General features: G+C 47.4%; 1 protein-coding gene across 1 annotated transcript in view; it reads left to right on the top strand.

Moving 5' to 3' along the window:
- Positions 1-231: 231 nt before the first annotated feature.
- LOC115005422 (spectrin beta chain, non-erythrocytic 1-like) overlaps positions 232-16,070 on the top strand; it is a 33,378-nt gene continuing 17,539 nt past the window's right edge. Inside the window, exons 1-6 of the mRNA XM_029427221.1 lie at positions 232-400; positions 2,268-2,359; positions 3,065-3,145; positions 3,682-3,797; positions 14,980-15,092; positions 15,573-15,760. Coding sequence (XP_029283081.1) covers positions 248-400; positions 2,268-2,359; positions 3,065-3,145; positions 3,682-3,797; positions 14,980-15,092; positions 15,573-15,760 — 743 coding nt within the window. The 5' untranslated portion in view covers positions 232-247. The remainder of the gene's footprint in view (positions 401-2,267; positions 2,360-3,064; positions 3,146-3,681; positions 3,798-14,979; positions 15,093-15,572; positions 15,761-16,070) is intronic.

Below are 16,070 nucleotides of genomic sequence, written 5' to 3'. Positions count from 1 at the left end.
CTGCTGACATTATTTTTTGTTGTACAGATAAATGTTTCAGTTTAACTGTTTTATCCGGGATGCGCTGCATGTTTCAGACCTGAATGATAGGCAGACTGGCTGTTGACCATTGTGTTTCCTGCGTCCTCGCTCACCTGATACACGATCTTCTCCGTGGTTATCAGAGCCTTTCATTTTTTTTTACTGAGAGACAAAGACAACTGAACTCAAAATCCTTGTGTTGTAGCCGAAGCCCACTAAAGGCCGGATGCGTATCCACTGTCTGGAGAATGTGGACAAAGCTCTGCAGTTCCTGAAGGAGCAGCGTGTTCACCTGGAGAACATGGGCTCGCACGACATCGTGGACGGAAACCACCGCCTGACGCTCGGCCTCATCTGGACCATCATCCTCCGCTTCCAGGTAACACGGCACTCAGACAAACAGGAAGTACTCAGGTGGAGGTTAGAAAACATGAGAGGTGGAGGTTAGTAAACATGAGTCAGGTGGAGGTTAGGAAACATGAGTCAGGTGGAGGTTAGGAAACATGAGTCAGGTGGAGGTTAGGAAACATGAGACAGGTGGAGGTGAACATGATGAAGGTGGAGGTGAACATGATGAAGGTGGAGGTGAACATGATAAAGGTGGAGGTGAACATGATAAAGGTGGAGGTGAACATGATAAAGGTGGGAGGTGAACATGATAAAGGTGGAGGTTAGTAAACATGAGACAGGTGGAGGTTAGTAAACATGAGACAGGTGGAGGTTAGGAAACATGAGACAGGTGGAGGTGAACATGATAAAGGTGGAGGTTAGTAAATATGAGACAGGTGGAGGTTAGGAAACATGAGACAGGTGGAGGTTAGAAAACATGAGACAGGTGGAGATTAGGAAACATGAGACAGGTGGAGGTGAACATGGTGGAGGTGAACATGATAAAGGTGGAGGTTAGTAAACATGAGACAGGTGGAGGTGGAGGTTAGTAAACATGAGACAGGTGGAGGTTAGAAAACATGAGACAGGTGGAGGTTAGTAAACATGAGACAGGTGGAGGTTAGAAAACATGAGACAGGTGGAGGTTAGTAAACATGAAACAGGTGGAGGTTAGAAAACATGAGACAGGTGGAGGTTAGGAAACATGATGAAGGTGGAGGTGAACATGATGAAGGTGGAGGTGAACATGATAAAGGTGGAGGTTAGTAAACATGAGACAGGTGGAGGTTAGGAAACATGAGACAGGTGGAGGATAGGAAACATGAGACAGGTGGAGGTTAGTAAACATGAGACTGGTGGAGGTTAGTAAACATGAGACAGGTGGAGGTTAGGAAACATGAGACAGGTGGAGGTTAGGAAACATGAGACAGGTGGAGGTGAACATGATGAAGGTGAACATGATAAAGGTGGAGGTTAGTAAACATGAGACAGGTGGAGGTTAGTAAACATGAGACAGGTGGAGGTTAGGAAACATGAGACAGGTGGAGGTTAGGAAACATGAGACAGGTAAAGGTGAACATGATGAAGGTGGAGGTGAACATGATGAAGGTGGAGGTGAACATGATAAAGGTGGAGGTTAGGAAACATGAGACAGGTGGAGGTTAGTAAACATGAGACAGGTGGAGGTTAGGAAACATGAGACAGGTGGAGGTTAGGAAACATGATGAAGGTGGAGGTGAACATGATAAAGGTGGAGGTTAGTAAACATGAGACAGGTGGAGGTTAGGAAACATGAGAGGTGGAGGTGAACATGATGAAGGTGGAGGTGAAGATGATAAAGGTGGAGGTTAGTAAACATGAGACAGGTGGAGGTTAGTAAACATGAGACAGGTGGAGGTTAGGGAACATGAGACAGGTGGAGGTGAACATGATGAAGGTGAACATGATGAAGGTGGAGGTGAAGATGATAAAGGTGGAGGTTAGTAAACATGAGACAGGTGGAGGTTAGTAAACATGAGACAGGTGGAGGTTAGGGAACATGAGACAGGTGGAGGTGAACATGATGAAGGTGGAGGTGAACATGATAAAGGTGGAGGTTAGTAAACATGAGACAGGTGGAGGTTAGGAAACATGAGACAGGTGGAGGTTAGTAAACATGAGACAGGTGGAGGTTAGGAAACATGAGACAGGTGGAGGTTAGTAAACATGAGACAGGTGGAGGTTAGGAAACATGAGACAGGTGGAGGTTAGGAAACATGAGACAGGTGGAGGTTAGGAAACATGAGACAGGTGGAGGTGAACATGATGAAGGTGGAGGTGAACATGATAAAGGTGGAGGTGTGTCTGTGTGTCTTCAGATCCAGGACATCAGTGTGGAGACTGAAGACAACAAAGAGAAGAGATCTGCTAAAGACGCTCTGCTGCTCTGGTGTCAGATGAAGACAGCCGGGTGAGAATGGAACTATTATATAATATATATTTATACTTAATATAATATATTTATATAATATACTACATTTATACTTGTACAATATACTACTACTATTCATTACTATTATCGCTCTGTAGAATACAGATTATATGTAAATGTTTCCTCCGGTTTACTACAGAAGTATGAACCAAAATAAAGATATTTTCTGTGAGTTAATCACAACAAAGGATCAACAGGAAGCAGAAATAACTCAGGATGCAGATCTATATAAAGTCTGAGCTCCTGCTGTCAGGTCTGCAAGACGACAAGCGAACAACTCTTAAAATGCTTGTTTTCTGAATGGAGTTTGGTAGATCAGCGCTAAGCTAACTGTAGCTGATGAAGCATAAACACGTTTCTACACACATATCTACACACACATCTACACACACATATCTACACACACATCTACACACACATATCTACACACACATCTACACACACATATCTACACACACATCTACACACACATATCTACACACACATCTACACACTGTAGAAGGACGCTACGATATCGTTTCTAAAGTTTCTGAGTATTTTCGTGAATTCTTGTTGCGTAATTCAAGTCTTTGCATTCACTTTGTTTGTAATCGCGTCACATGAAAAATTATATTTGCATTCATTACTGTTGTTCAGGAAATTCTAATTTAAAGCGTCTCTGAAACGTGTCTTGTGTTTCTTCAGGTATTCCAACGTGAACATCCGCAACTTCAGCACCAGCTGGAGAGACGGGTTGGCCTTCAACGCCCTCATCCACAAACACAGGTGACATCCTCACTATCTGAAGGCAGCTAGCATCCTGACGCAATGATTTAAAGGGCGGCTCCATTATTATTATTATTAGGTTTTAGGTTTTCCAAATATTTTAATTTTGGACGAAGTACGTATGTTTTAGTGTCAAAATGCCATTTTGCCAAACCGTTAAATATGTTTTGCCACATGACCTGACGTAGGTCTCTGCATGATGGTGTTGCTACACACATAGTGTGTGTGTAACACAAACTAACTAACTGCTCCTGAGTTCTGGGAGGTAAAATTACTGTTTTTGTCAATGGAGTCTGGTAAAAGAAATCACTCAATAAATGTTACTATTTAAAGAAAATATGTAAATAATGTTCACAAGCTTGTTCTGTGAACATTATGTTTTGACTGTGTGTTATTCTTACTATGAGAAATAATTAAATGAGTTGGCTGTGTGCTCTGCAGCTTTGTTTGGTAAATCTTTAAATAATAATCTCAAACTTGAAACCTTGTCCAGCTGTGTTGACATTTGTTTAAATAAAGTTGTTTCTTATTTTCAGGCCCGATCTGATCGACTTTGACAAACTGAAGAAGTCCAACGCTCACCACAACCTGCAGAACGCGTTCAACCTGGCGGAGCAACACCTGGGCCTCACCAAGCTGCTCGACCCCGAGGGTGAGAGACATAGAGAGACGTAGAGACGTAGAGACGGGAGAGACGGGGAGACAGGAGAGACTTAGAGACAGGAGAGACGGGGAGACAGGAGAGACTTAGAGACGGGAGAGACGTAGAGACGTAGAGACGGGAGAGACGTAGAGACAGAGAGACGTAGAGACGGGAGAGACGTAGAGACAGGAGAGACATAGAGACGTAGAGACAGGAGAGACGTAGAGACAGGAGAGACGTAGAGACAGAGAGACAGAGAGACGGGGAGACAGGAGAGACGGAGAGACGTAGAGACAGGAGAGACGTAGAGACGGGAGAGACGTAGAGACGGGAGAGACGTAGAGACGGGGAGACGGGGAGACAGGAGAGACAGGAGAGACGTAGAGACAGAGAGACGGGGAGACAGGAGAGACGGAGAGACGTAGAGACAGGAGAGACGTAGAGACGGGAGAGACGTAGAGACGGGGAGACGGGGAGACAGGAGAGACAGGAGAGACGTAGAGACAGAGAGACGGGGAGACAGGAGAGACGGAGAGACGTAGAGACAGGAGAGACGTAGAGACGGGAGAGACGTAGAGACGGGGAGACGGGGAGACAGGAGAGACAGGAGAGACGTAGAGACAGAGAGACGGGGAGACTTAGAGACAGGAGAGACTTAGAGACAGGAGAGACGTAGAGACAGGAGAGACGTAGAGACGGGGAGACAGGAGAGACGTAGAGACAGAGAGACGGGGAGACTTAGAGACAGGAGAGACTTAGAGACAGGAGAGACTTAGAGACAGGAGAGACGTAGAGACAGTAGAGACAGGAGAGACGTAGAGACAGGAGAGACGTAAAGACAGGAGAGACGTAAAGACGGGAGAGACGTAGATACGGGAGAGACGTAGAGACGGGAGAGACGTAGAGACGGGAGAGACGTAGATACGGGAGAGACGTAGATACGGGAGAGACGTAGAGACGGGAGAGACGTAGATACGGGAGAGACGTAGAGACAGGAGAGACGTAGAGACAGGAGAGACGTAGAGACAGGAGAGACGTAAAGACAGGAGAGACGTAGATACAGGAGAGACGTAGAGACAGGAGAGACGTAGATACAGGAGAGACGTAGAGACAGGAGAGACGTAGATACAGGAGAGACGTAAAGACAGGAGAGACGTAGATACAGGAGAGACGTAGATACAGGAGAGACGTAAAGACAGGAGAGACGTAAAGACAGGAGAGACGTAGATACAGGAGAGACGTAGAGACAGGAGAGACGTAAAGACAGGAGAGACGTAGATACAGGAGAGACGTAGATACAGGAGAGACGTAGAGACAGGAGAGACGTAGATACAGGAGAGACGTAAAGACAGGAGAGACGTAGATACAGGAGAGACGTAGATACAGGAGAGACGTAGAGACAGGAGAGACGTAGATACAGGAGAGACGTAGATACAGGAGAGACGTAGATACAGGAGAGACGTAGAGACAGGAGAGACGTAGATACAGGAGAGACGTAAAGACAGGAGAGACGTAGAGACAGGAGAGACGTAGAGACAGGAGAGACGTAGATACAGGAGAGACGTAGATACAGGAGAGACGTAGAGACAGGAGAGACGTAGATACAGGAGAGACGTAAAGACAGGAGAGACGTAGATACAGGAGAGACGTAGATACAGGAGAGACGTAGAGACAGGAGAGACGTAGATACAGGAGAGACGTAGAGACAGGAGAGACGTAGATACAGGAGAGACGTAGAGACAGGAGAGACGTAGAGACAGGAGAGACGTAGAGACAGGAGAGACGTAAAGACAGGAGAGACGTAGATACAGGAGAGACGTAAAGACAGGAGAGACGTAAAGACAGGAGAGACGTAAAGACAGGAGAGACGTAGAGACAGGAGAGACGTAGAGACAGGAGACAGGAGAGACGTAGATACAGGAGAGACGTAGATACAGGAGAGACGTAGAGACGGGAGAGACGTAGATACAGGAGAGACGTAGAGACGGGAGAGACGTAGATACAGGAGAGACGTAGATACAGGAGAGACGTAGAGACAGGAGAGACGTAGATACAGGAGAGACGTAAAGACAGGAGAGACGTAGATACAGGAGAGACGTAAAGACAGGAGAGACGTAGATACAGGAGAGACGTAAAGACAGGAGACAGGAGAGACGTAGAGACAGGAGAGACGTAGAGACAGGAGAGACGTAGATACAGGAGAGACGTAGAGACAGGAGACAGGAGAGACGTAGATACAGGAGAGACGTAAAGACAGGAGAGACGTAGAGACAGGAGAGACGTAGAGACAGGAGAGACGTAAAGACAGGAGAGACGTAGAGACAGGAGAGACGTAGAGACAGGAGAGACGTAAAGACAGGAGAGACGTAGATACAGGAGAGACGTAAAGACAGGAGAGACTTAGAGACAGGAGAGACTTAGAGACAGGAGAGACGTAGATACAGGAGAGACGTAGAGACAGGAGAGACGTAGAGACAGGAGAGACGTAGAGACAGGAGAGACGTAGAGACAGGAGAGACGTAGAGACAGGAGAGACGTAGAGACAGGAGACAGGAGAGACGTAGATACAGGAGAGACGTAGATACAGGAGAGACGTAGAGACGGGAGAGACGTAGATACAGGAGAGACGTAGAGACGGGAGAGACGTAGATACAGGAGAGACGTAGATACAGGAGAGACGTAGAGACAGGAGAGACGTAGATACAGGAGAGACGTAAAGACAGGAGAGACGTAGATACAGGAGAGACGTAAAGACAGGAGAGACGTAGATACAGGAGAGACGTAAAGACAGGAGACAGGAGAGACGTAGAGACAGGAGAGACGTAGAGACAGGAGAGACGTAGATACAGGAGAGACGTAGAGACAGGAGACAGGAGAGACGTAGATACAGGAGAGACGTAAAGACAGGAGAGACGTAGAGACAGGAGAGACGTAGAGACAGGAGAGACGTAAAGACAGGAGAGACGTAGAGACAGGAGAGACGTAGAGACAGGAGAGACGTAAAGACAGGAGAGACGTAGATACAGGAGAGACGTAAAGACAGGAGAGACTTAGAGACAGGAGAGACTTAGAGACAGGAGAGACGTAGATACAGGAGAGACGTAGAGACAGGAGAGACGTAGAGACAGGAGAGACGTAGAGACAGGAGAGACGTAGAGACAGGAGAGACGTAGAGACAGGAGAGACGTAGATACAGGAGAGACGTAGAGACAGGAGAGACGTAGATACAGGAGAGACGTAGATACAGGAGAGACGTAGAGACAGGAGAGACGTAGAGACAGGAGAGACGTAGAGACAGGAGAGACGTAAAGACAGGAGAGACTTAGAGACAGGAGAGACGTAGATACAGGAGAGACGTAGAGACAGGGAGAGACGTAGATACAGGAGAGACGTAAAGACAGGAGAGACGTAGATACAGGAGAGACGTAAAGACAGGGAGAGACGTAAAGACGGGAGAGACGTAGATACGGGAGAGACGTAGAGACGTAGAGACGAGACGGAGAGACGTAGAGACGGGAGAGACGTAGATACGGGAGAGACGTAGATACGGGAGAGACGTAGAGACGGGAGAGACGTAGATACGGGAGAGACGTAGAGACAGGAGAGACGTAGAGACAGGAGAGACGTAGAGACAGGAGAGACGTAAAGACAGGAGAGACGTAGATACAGGAGAGACGTAGAGACAGGAGAGACGTAGATACAGGAGAGACGTAGAGACAGGAGAGACGTAGATACAGGAGAGACGTAAAGACAGGAGAGACGTAGATACAGGAGAGACGTAGATACAGGAGAGACGTAGAGACAGGAGAGACGTAGATACAGGAGAGACGTAGATACAGGAGAGACGTAAAGACAGGAGAGACGTAAAGACAGGAGAGACGTAGATACAGGAGAGACGTAGAGACAGGAGAGACGTAAAGACAGGAGAGACGTAGATACAGGAGAGACGTAGATACAGGAGAGACGTAGAGTAGATACAGGAGAGACGTAAAGACAGGAGAGACGTAGATACAGGAGAGACGTAGATACAGGAGAGACGTAGAGACAGGAGAGACGTAGATACAGGAGAGACGTAGATACAGGAGAGACGTAGATACAGGAGAGACGTAGAGACAGGAGAGACGTAGATACAGGAGAGACGTAAGAGACAGGAGAGACGTAGAGACAGGAGAGACGTAGAGACAGGAGAGACGTAGATACAGGAGAGACGTAGATACAGGAGAGACGTAGAGACAGGAGAGACGTAGATACAGGAGAGACGTAAAGACAGGAGAGACGTAGATACAGGAGAGACGTAGATACAGGAGAGACGTAGAGACAGGAGAGACGTAGATACAGGAGAGACGTAGAGACAGGAGAGACGTAGATACAGGAGAGACGTAGAGACAGGAGAGACGTAGAGACAGGAGAGACGTAGAGACAGGAGAGACGTAAAGACAGGAGAGACGTAGATACAGGAGAGACGTAAAGACAGGAGAGACGTAAAGACAGGAGAGACGTAAAGACAGGAGAGACGTAGAGACAGGAGAGACGTAGAGACAGGAGAGAGAGACGTAGATACAGGAGAGACGTAGATACAGGAGAGACGTAGAGACGGGAGAGACGTAGATACAGGAGAGACGTAGAGACGGGAGAGACGTAGATACAGGAGAGACGTAGATACAGGAGAGACGTAGAGACAGGAGAGACGTAGATACAGGAGAGACGTAAAGACAGGAGAGACGTAGATACAGGAGAGACGTAAAGACAGGAGAGACGTAGATACAGGAGAGACGTAAAGACAGGAGACAGGAGAGACGTAGAGACAGGAGAGACGTAGAGACAGGAGAGACGTAGATACAGGAGAGACGTAGAGACAGGAGACAGGAGAGACGTAGATACAGGAGAGACGTAAAGACAGGAGAGACGTAGAGACAGGAGAGACGTAGAGACAGGAGAGACGTAAAGACAGGAGAGACGTAGAGACAGGAGAGACGTAGAGACAGGAGAGACGTAAAGACAGGAGAGACGTAGATACAGGAGAGACGTAAAGACAGGAGAGACTTAGAGACAGGAGAGACTTAGAGACAGGAGAGACGTAGATACAGGAGAGACGTAGATACAGGAGAGACGTAGAGACAGGAGAGACGTAGAGACAGGAGAGACGTAGAGACAGGAGAGACGTAGAGACAGGAGAGACGTAGAGACAGGAGAGACGTAGATACAGGAGAGACGTAGAGACAGGAGAGACGTAGATACAGGAGAGACGTAGATACAGGAGAGACGTAGAGACAGGAGAGACGTAGAGACAGGAGAGACGTAGAGACAGGAGAGACGTAAAGACAGGAGAGACTTAGAGACAGGAGAGACGTAGATACAGGAGAGACGTAGAGACAGGAGAGACGTAGAGACAGGAGAGACGTAGATACAGGAGAGACGTAAAGACAGGAGAGACTTAGAGACAGGAGAGACGTAGAGACAGGAGAGACGTAGAGACAGGAGAGACGTAGATACAGGAGAGACGTAAAGACAGGAGAGACGTAGATACAGGAGAGACGTAAAGACAGGAGACAGGAGAGACGTAGAGACAGGAGAGACGTAGAGACAGGAGAGACGTAGATACAGGAGAGACGTAGAGACAGGAGACAGGAGAGACGTAGATACAGGAGAGACGTAAAGACAGGAGAGACGTAGAGACAGGAGAGACGTAGAGACAGGAGAGACGTAAAGACAGGAGAGACGTAGAGACAGGTGAGACGTAGAGACAGGAGAGACGTAGAGACAGGAGAGACGTAAAGACAGGAGAGACGTAGATACTGGAGAGACGTAAAGACAGGAGAGACTTAGAGACAGGAGAGACTTAGAGACAGGAGAGACGTAGATACAGGAGAGACGTAGAGACAGGAGAGACGTAGAGACAGGAGAGACGTAGATACAGGAGAGACGTAAAGACAGGAGAGACTTAGAGACAGGAGAGACTTAGAGACAGGAGAGACGTAGATACAGGAGAGACGTAGATACAGGAGAGACGTAGATACAGGAGAGACGTAGAGACAGGAGAGACGTAGAGACAGGAGAGACGTAGATACAGGAGAGACGTAGAGACAGGAGAGACGTAGATACAGGAGAGACGTAGATACAGGAGAGACGTAGAGACAGGAGAGACGTAGAGACAGGAGAGACGTAGAGACAGGAGAGACGTAAAGACAGGAGAGACTTAGAGACAGGAGAGACGTAGATACAGGAGAGACGTAGAGACAGGAGAGACGTAGAGACAGGAGAGACGTAGATACAGGAGAGACGTAAAGACAGGAGAGACTTAGAGACAGGAGAGACGTAGAGACAGGAGAGACGTAGAGACAGGAGAGACGTAGAGACAGGAGAGACGTAAAGACAGGAGAGACGTAAAGACAGGAGAGACGTAGATACAGGAGAGACGTAGAGACAGGAGACAGGAGAGACGTAGAGACAGGAGAGACGTAGAGACAGGAGAGACGTAGAGACAGGAGAGACGTAGAGACAGGAGAGACGTAAAGACAGGAGAGACGTAGAGACAGGAGAGACGTAAAGACAGGAGAGACGTAGAGACAGGAGACAGGAGACAGGAGAGACGTAGAGACAGGAGAGACGTAGAGACAGGAGAGACGTAGAGACAGGAGAGACGTAGAGACAGTAGAGACAGGAGACAGGAGAGACGTAGAGACAGGAGAGACGTAGATACAGGAAAGACGTAGAGACAGGAGACAGGAGAGACGTAGATACAGGAGAGACGTAAAGACAGGAGAGACGTAGAGACAGGAGAGACGTAGAGACAGGAGAGACGTAAAGACAGGAGAGACGTAGAGACAGGAGAGACGTAGAGACAGGAGAGACGTAAAGACAGGAGAGACGTAGATACAGGAGAGACGTAAAGACAGGAGAGACTTAGAGACAGGAGAGACTTAGAGACAGAGAGACGTAGACAGGAGAGACGTAGATACAGGAGAGACGTAGATACAGGAGAGACGTAGAGACAGGAGAGACGTAGAGACAGGAGAGACGTAGATACAGGAGAGACGTAGAGACAGGAGAGACGTAGATACAGGAGAGACGTAGATACAGGAGAGACGTAGAGACAGGAGAGACGTAGAGACAGGAGAGACGTAGAGACAGGAGAGACGTAAAGACAGGAGAGACTTAGAGACAGGAGAGACGTAGATACAGGAGAGACGTAGAGACAGGAGAGACGTAGAGACAGGAGAGACGTAGATACAGGAGAGACGTAAAGACAGGAGAGACTTAGAGACAGGAGAGACGTAGAGACAGGAGAGACGTAGAGACAGGAGAGACGTAGATACAGGAGAGACGTAAAGACAGGAGAGACGTAGATACAGGAGAGACGTAAAGACAGGAGACAGGAGAGACGTAGAGACAGGAGAGACGTAGAGACAGGAGAGACGTAGATACAGGAGAGACGTAGAGACAGGAGACAGGAGAGACGTAGATACAGGAGAGACGTAAAGACAGGAGAGACGTAGAGACAGGAGAGACGTAGAGACAGGAGAGACGTAAAGACAGGAGAGACGTAGAGACAGGTGAGACGTAGAGACAGGAGAGACGTAGAGACAGGAGAGACGTAAAGACAGGAGAGACGTAGATACTGGAGAGACGTAAAGACAGGAGAGACTTAGAGACAGGAGAGACTTAGAGACAGGAGAGACGTAGATACAGGAGAGACGTAGAGACAGGAGAGACGTAGAGACAGGAGAGACGTAGATACAGGAGAGACGTAAAGACAGGAGAGACTTAGAGACAGGAGAGACTTAGAGACAGGAGAGACGTAGATACAGGAGAGACGTAGATACAGGAGAGACGTAGATACAGGAGAGACGTAGAGACAGGAGAGACGTAGAGACAGGAGAGACGTAGATACAGGAGAGACGTAGAGACAGGAGAGACGTAGATACAGGAGAGACGTAGATACAGGAGAGACGTAGAGACAGGAGAGACGTAGAGACAGGAGAGACGTAGAGACAGGAGAGACGTAAAGACAGGAGAGACTTAGAGACAGGAGAGACGTAGATACAGGAGAGACGTAGAGACAGGAGAGACGTAGAGACAGGAGAGACGTAGATACAGGAGAGACGTAAAGACAGGAGAGACTTAGAGACAGGAGAGACGTAGAGACAGGAGAGACGTAGAGACAGGAGAGACGTAGAGACAGGAGAGACGTAAAGACAGGAGAGACGTAAAGACAGGAGAGACGTAGATACAGGAGAGACGTAGAGACAGGAGACAGGAGAGACGTAGAGACAGGAGAGACGTAGAGACAGGAGAGACGTAGAGACAGGAGAGACGTAGAGACAGGAGAGACGTAAAGACAGGAGAGACGTAGAGACAGGAGAGACGTAAAGACAGGAGAGACGTAGAGACAGGAGACAGGAGACAGGAGACAGGAGAGACGTAGAGACAGGAGAGACGTAGAGACAGGAGAGACGTAGAGACAGGAGAGACGTAGAGACAGTAGAGACAGGAGACAGGAGAGACGTAGAGACAGGAGAGACGTAGATACAGGAAGACGTAGAGACAGGAGACAGGAGAGACGTAGATACAGGAGAGACGTAAAGACAGGAGAGACGTAGAGACAGGAGAGACGTAGAGACAGGAGAGACGTAAAGACAGGAGAGACGTAGAGACAGGAGAGACGTAGAGACAGGAGAGACGTAAAGACAGGAGAGACGTAGATACAGGAGAGACGTAAAGACAGGAGAGACTTAGAGACAGGAGAGACTTAGAGACAGGAGAGACGTAGATACAGGAGAGACGTAGATACAGGAGAGACGTAGAGACAGGAGAGACGTAGAGACGTAGAGACAGGAGAGACGTAGATACAGGAGAGACGTAAAGACAGGAGAGACTTAGAGACAGGAGAGACTTAGAGACAGGAGAGACTTAGAGACAGGAGAGACGTAGATACAGGAGAGACGTAGATACAGGAGAGACGTAGATACAGGAGAGACGTAGAGACAGGAGAGACGTAGATACAGGAGAGACGTAGAGACAGGAGAGACGTAGAGACAGGAGAGACGTAGATACAGGAGAGACGTAGAGACAGGAGAGACGTAGATACAGGAGAGACGTAGATACAGGAGAGACGTAGAGACAGGAGAGACGTAGAGACAGGAGAGACGTAGAGACAGGAGAGACGTAAAGACAGGAGAGACTTAGAGACAGGAGAGACGTAGATACAGGAGAGACGTAGAGACAGGAGAGACGTAAGACAGGAGAGACTTAGAGACAGGAGAGACGTAGAGACAGGAGAGACTTAGAGACAGGAGAGACGTAGATACAGGAGAGACGTAGAGACAGGAGAGACGTAGATACAGGAGAGACGTAAAGACAGGAGACGTAGATACAGGAGAGACGTAAGACAGGAGACAGGAGAGACGTAGAGACAGGAGAGACGTAGAGACAGGAGAGACGTAGATACAGGAGAGACGTAGAGACAGGAGACAGGAGAGACGTAGATACAGGAGAGACGTAAAGACAGGAGAGACGTAGAGACAGGAGAGACGTAGAGACAGGAGAGACGTAAAGACAGGAGAGACGTAGAGACAGGTGAGACGTAGAGACAGGAGAGACGTAGAGACAGGAGAGACGTAAAGACAGGAGAGACGTAGATACTGGAGAGACGTAAAGACAGGAGACAGGAGAGACGTAGAGACAGGAGAGACGTAAAGACAGGAGAGACGTAGATACAGGAGAGACGTAAAGACAGGAGACAGGAGAGACGTAGAGACAGGAGAGACGTAGAGACAGGAGAGACGTAGATACAGGAGAGACGTAGAGACAGGAGACAGGAGAGACGTAGATACAGGAGAGACGTAAAGACAGGAGAGACGTAGAGACAGGAGAGACGTAGAGACAGGAGAGACGTAAAGACAGGAGAGACGTAGAGACAGGTGAGACGTAGAGACAGGAGAGACGTAGAGACAGGAGAGACGTAAAGACAGGAGAGACGTAGATACTGGAGAGACGTAAAGACAGGAGAGACTTAGAGACAGGAGAGACTTAGAGACGTAGATACAGGAGAGACGTAGAGACAGGAGAGACGTAGAGACAGGAGAGACGTAGATACAGGAGAGACGTAAAGACAGGAGAGACTTAGAGACAGGAGAGACGTAGATACAGGAGAGACGTAGATACAGGAGAGACGTAGATACAGGAGAGACGTAGAGACAGGAGAGACGTAGAGACAGGAGAGACGTAGATACAGGAGAGACGTAGATACAGGAGAGACGTAGATACAGGAGAGACGTAGAGACAGGAGAGACGTAGAGACAGGAGAGACGTAGATACAGGAGAGACGTAGATACAGGAGAGACGTAGAGACAGGAGAGACGTAGAGACAGGAGAGACGTAGAGACAGGAGAGACGTAAAGACAGGAGAGACTTAGAGACAGGAGAGACGTAGATACAGGAGAGACGTAGAGACAGGAGAGACGTAGAGACAGGAGAGACGTAGATACAGGAGAGACGTAAAGACAGGAGAGACTTAGAGACAGGAGAGACGTAGAGACAGGAGAGACGTAGAGACAGGAGAGACGTAGAGACAGGAGAGACGTAAAGACAGGAGAGACGTAAAGACAGGAGAGACGTAAAGACAGGAGAGACGTAGAGACAGGAGAGACGTAGAGACAGGAGACAGGAGAGACGTAGAGACAGGAGAGACGTAGAGACAGGAGAGACGTAGAGACAGGAGACAGGAGAGACGTAGAGACAGGAGAGACGTAAAGACAGGAGAGACGTAGAGACAGGAGAGACGTAAAGACAGGAGAGACGTAGAGACAGGAGACAGGAGACAGGAGAGACGTAGAGACAGGAGAGACGTAGAGACAGGAGAGACGTAGAGACAGGAGAGACGTAGAGACAGGAGAGACAGTAGAGACGTAGAGACAGGAGAGACGTAGAGACAGGAGAGACGTAGATACATTTGTTATTTGCATTTCAAGAAATGATATAGTTCCATAACAAAGAATGTTATGTCCATTCTAATGATTTACATAAATGGTTCTTTTGCCTTAATAATTATTAATACCACCAAATAATTCACTAAAGCTTTCTGCATTTTGTAAGCCTTAAACCTTAAGAACATTATTTCCTGCGCCAGCATCTAAATCTGTTAAATCAGCTGAATGAGCTACAATATGTTTAATAAGGATGTTTGTTGCAGACATCAGCGTCGACCATCCGGATGAGAAGTCTGTGATCACCTACGTGGTCACGTACTATCACTACTTCTCCAAGATGAAGGCCCTGAAGGTGGAGGGCAAACGCATCGGGAAGGTAAGAAGTTACTAACCCATCGCTTTACCCATCAGAAACATATCAGGTGCAATATTACTTTACTTACTTTGTTTATTTTTATTTATTCATTTTATATTTATGATTGTTTTTTAATCTGATGTTTCCTTTGGGATAAATAAAGTTATATTTTATACTTATGAAACGTCTTAAACACATGAAAACGCACAAATCCATGAAGGACAAATGTCATAAATACAAAATATGATTCTAAATATTTATTAATTTTTTTCACTATTTTAGCCCTTTAGACGCCACTGTGTCTTTAAAGGGTCGCTTCTCTTACTTGTACGTTTAGATTTCTTATTTTCTTTGTTGTGAGTTTTAAACTTGGAAGCAGCTAAATCGGATTAATAAAGTATATAAATATATTGACATTAATATATATATTATAATATTGACCCTATTTACTGTGCAGAATGTGATTAATGATGTTTACTGACGTCTCTGTTCTGTGTCCAGGTGTTGGACAACGCCATCGAGACGGAGAAGATGGTGGAGAAGTATGAGTCTCTGGCCTCAGACCTGCTGGAGTGGATCGAGCAGACCATCATCATCCTCAACAACAGGAAGTTCGCCAACGCCCTGCTGGGAGTCCAGCAGCAGCTGCAGGCCTTCAACACCTACAGGACCGTGGAGAAGCCTCCAAAGTCAGAACCTCCTCCACACTCACATCCTCACACTGACCTCCAGCAGCTGGTAGATCAAATATATATTACAGGAATCGCAGGAGCCACAGAGGAGCTGATGAAGGGGGAGGGGTCTCAAGTGTGTTTGAGATTCTAGAGTTTATATATTTGATATCAAAGGATTCATTAATGTAAACACACAAGCTGTACACACAAAAGGAACATTTATTCATGATAAACCTCCACAAATAAACTCTTTTTATGATAAGTTTTCTCAGTGACTTCAAGGAGGTACATAATAAATACATGAATAGTATTTGGCGCTGAACTC

This window comes from Cottoperca gobio, unplaced genomic scaffold (assembly GCF_900634415.1).
Source record: "Cottoperca gobio unplaced genomic scaffold, fCotGob3.1 fCotGob3_300arrow_ctg1, whole genome shotgun sequence".
Classification (NCBI taxonomy): Eukaryota; Metazoa; Chordata; class Actinopteri; order Perciformes; family Bovichtidae; genus Cottoperca; species Cottoperca gobio.
Note: the sequence above shows the minus strand (reverse complement) of the source record. Positions and strands in the feature narration are given on the sequence as shown.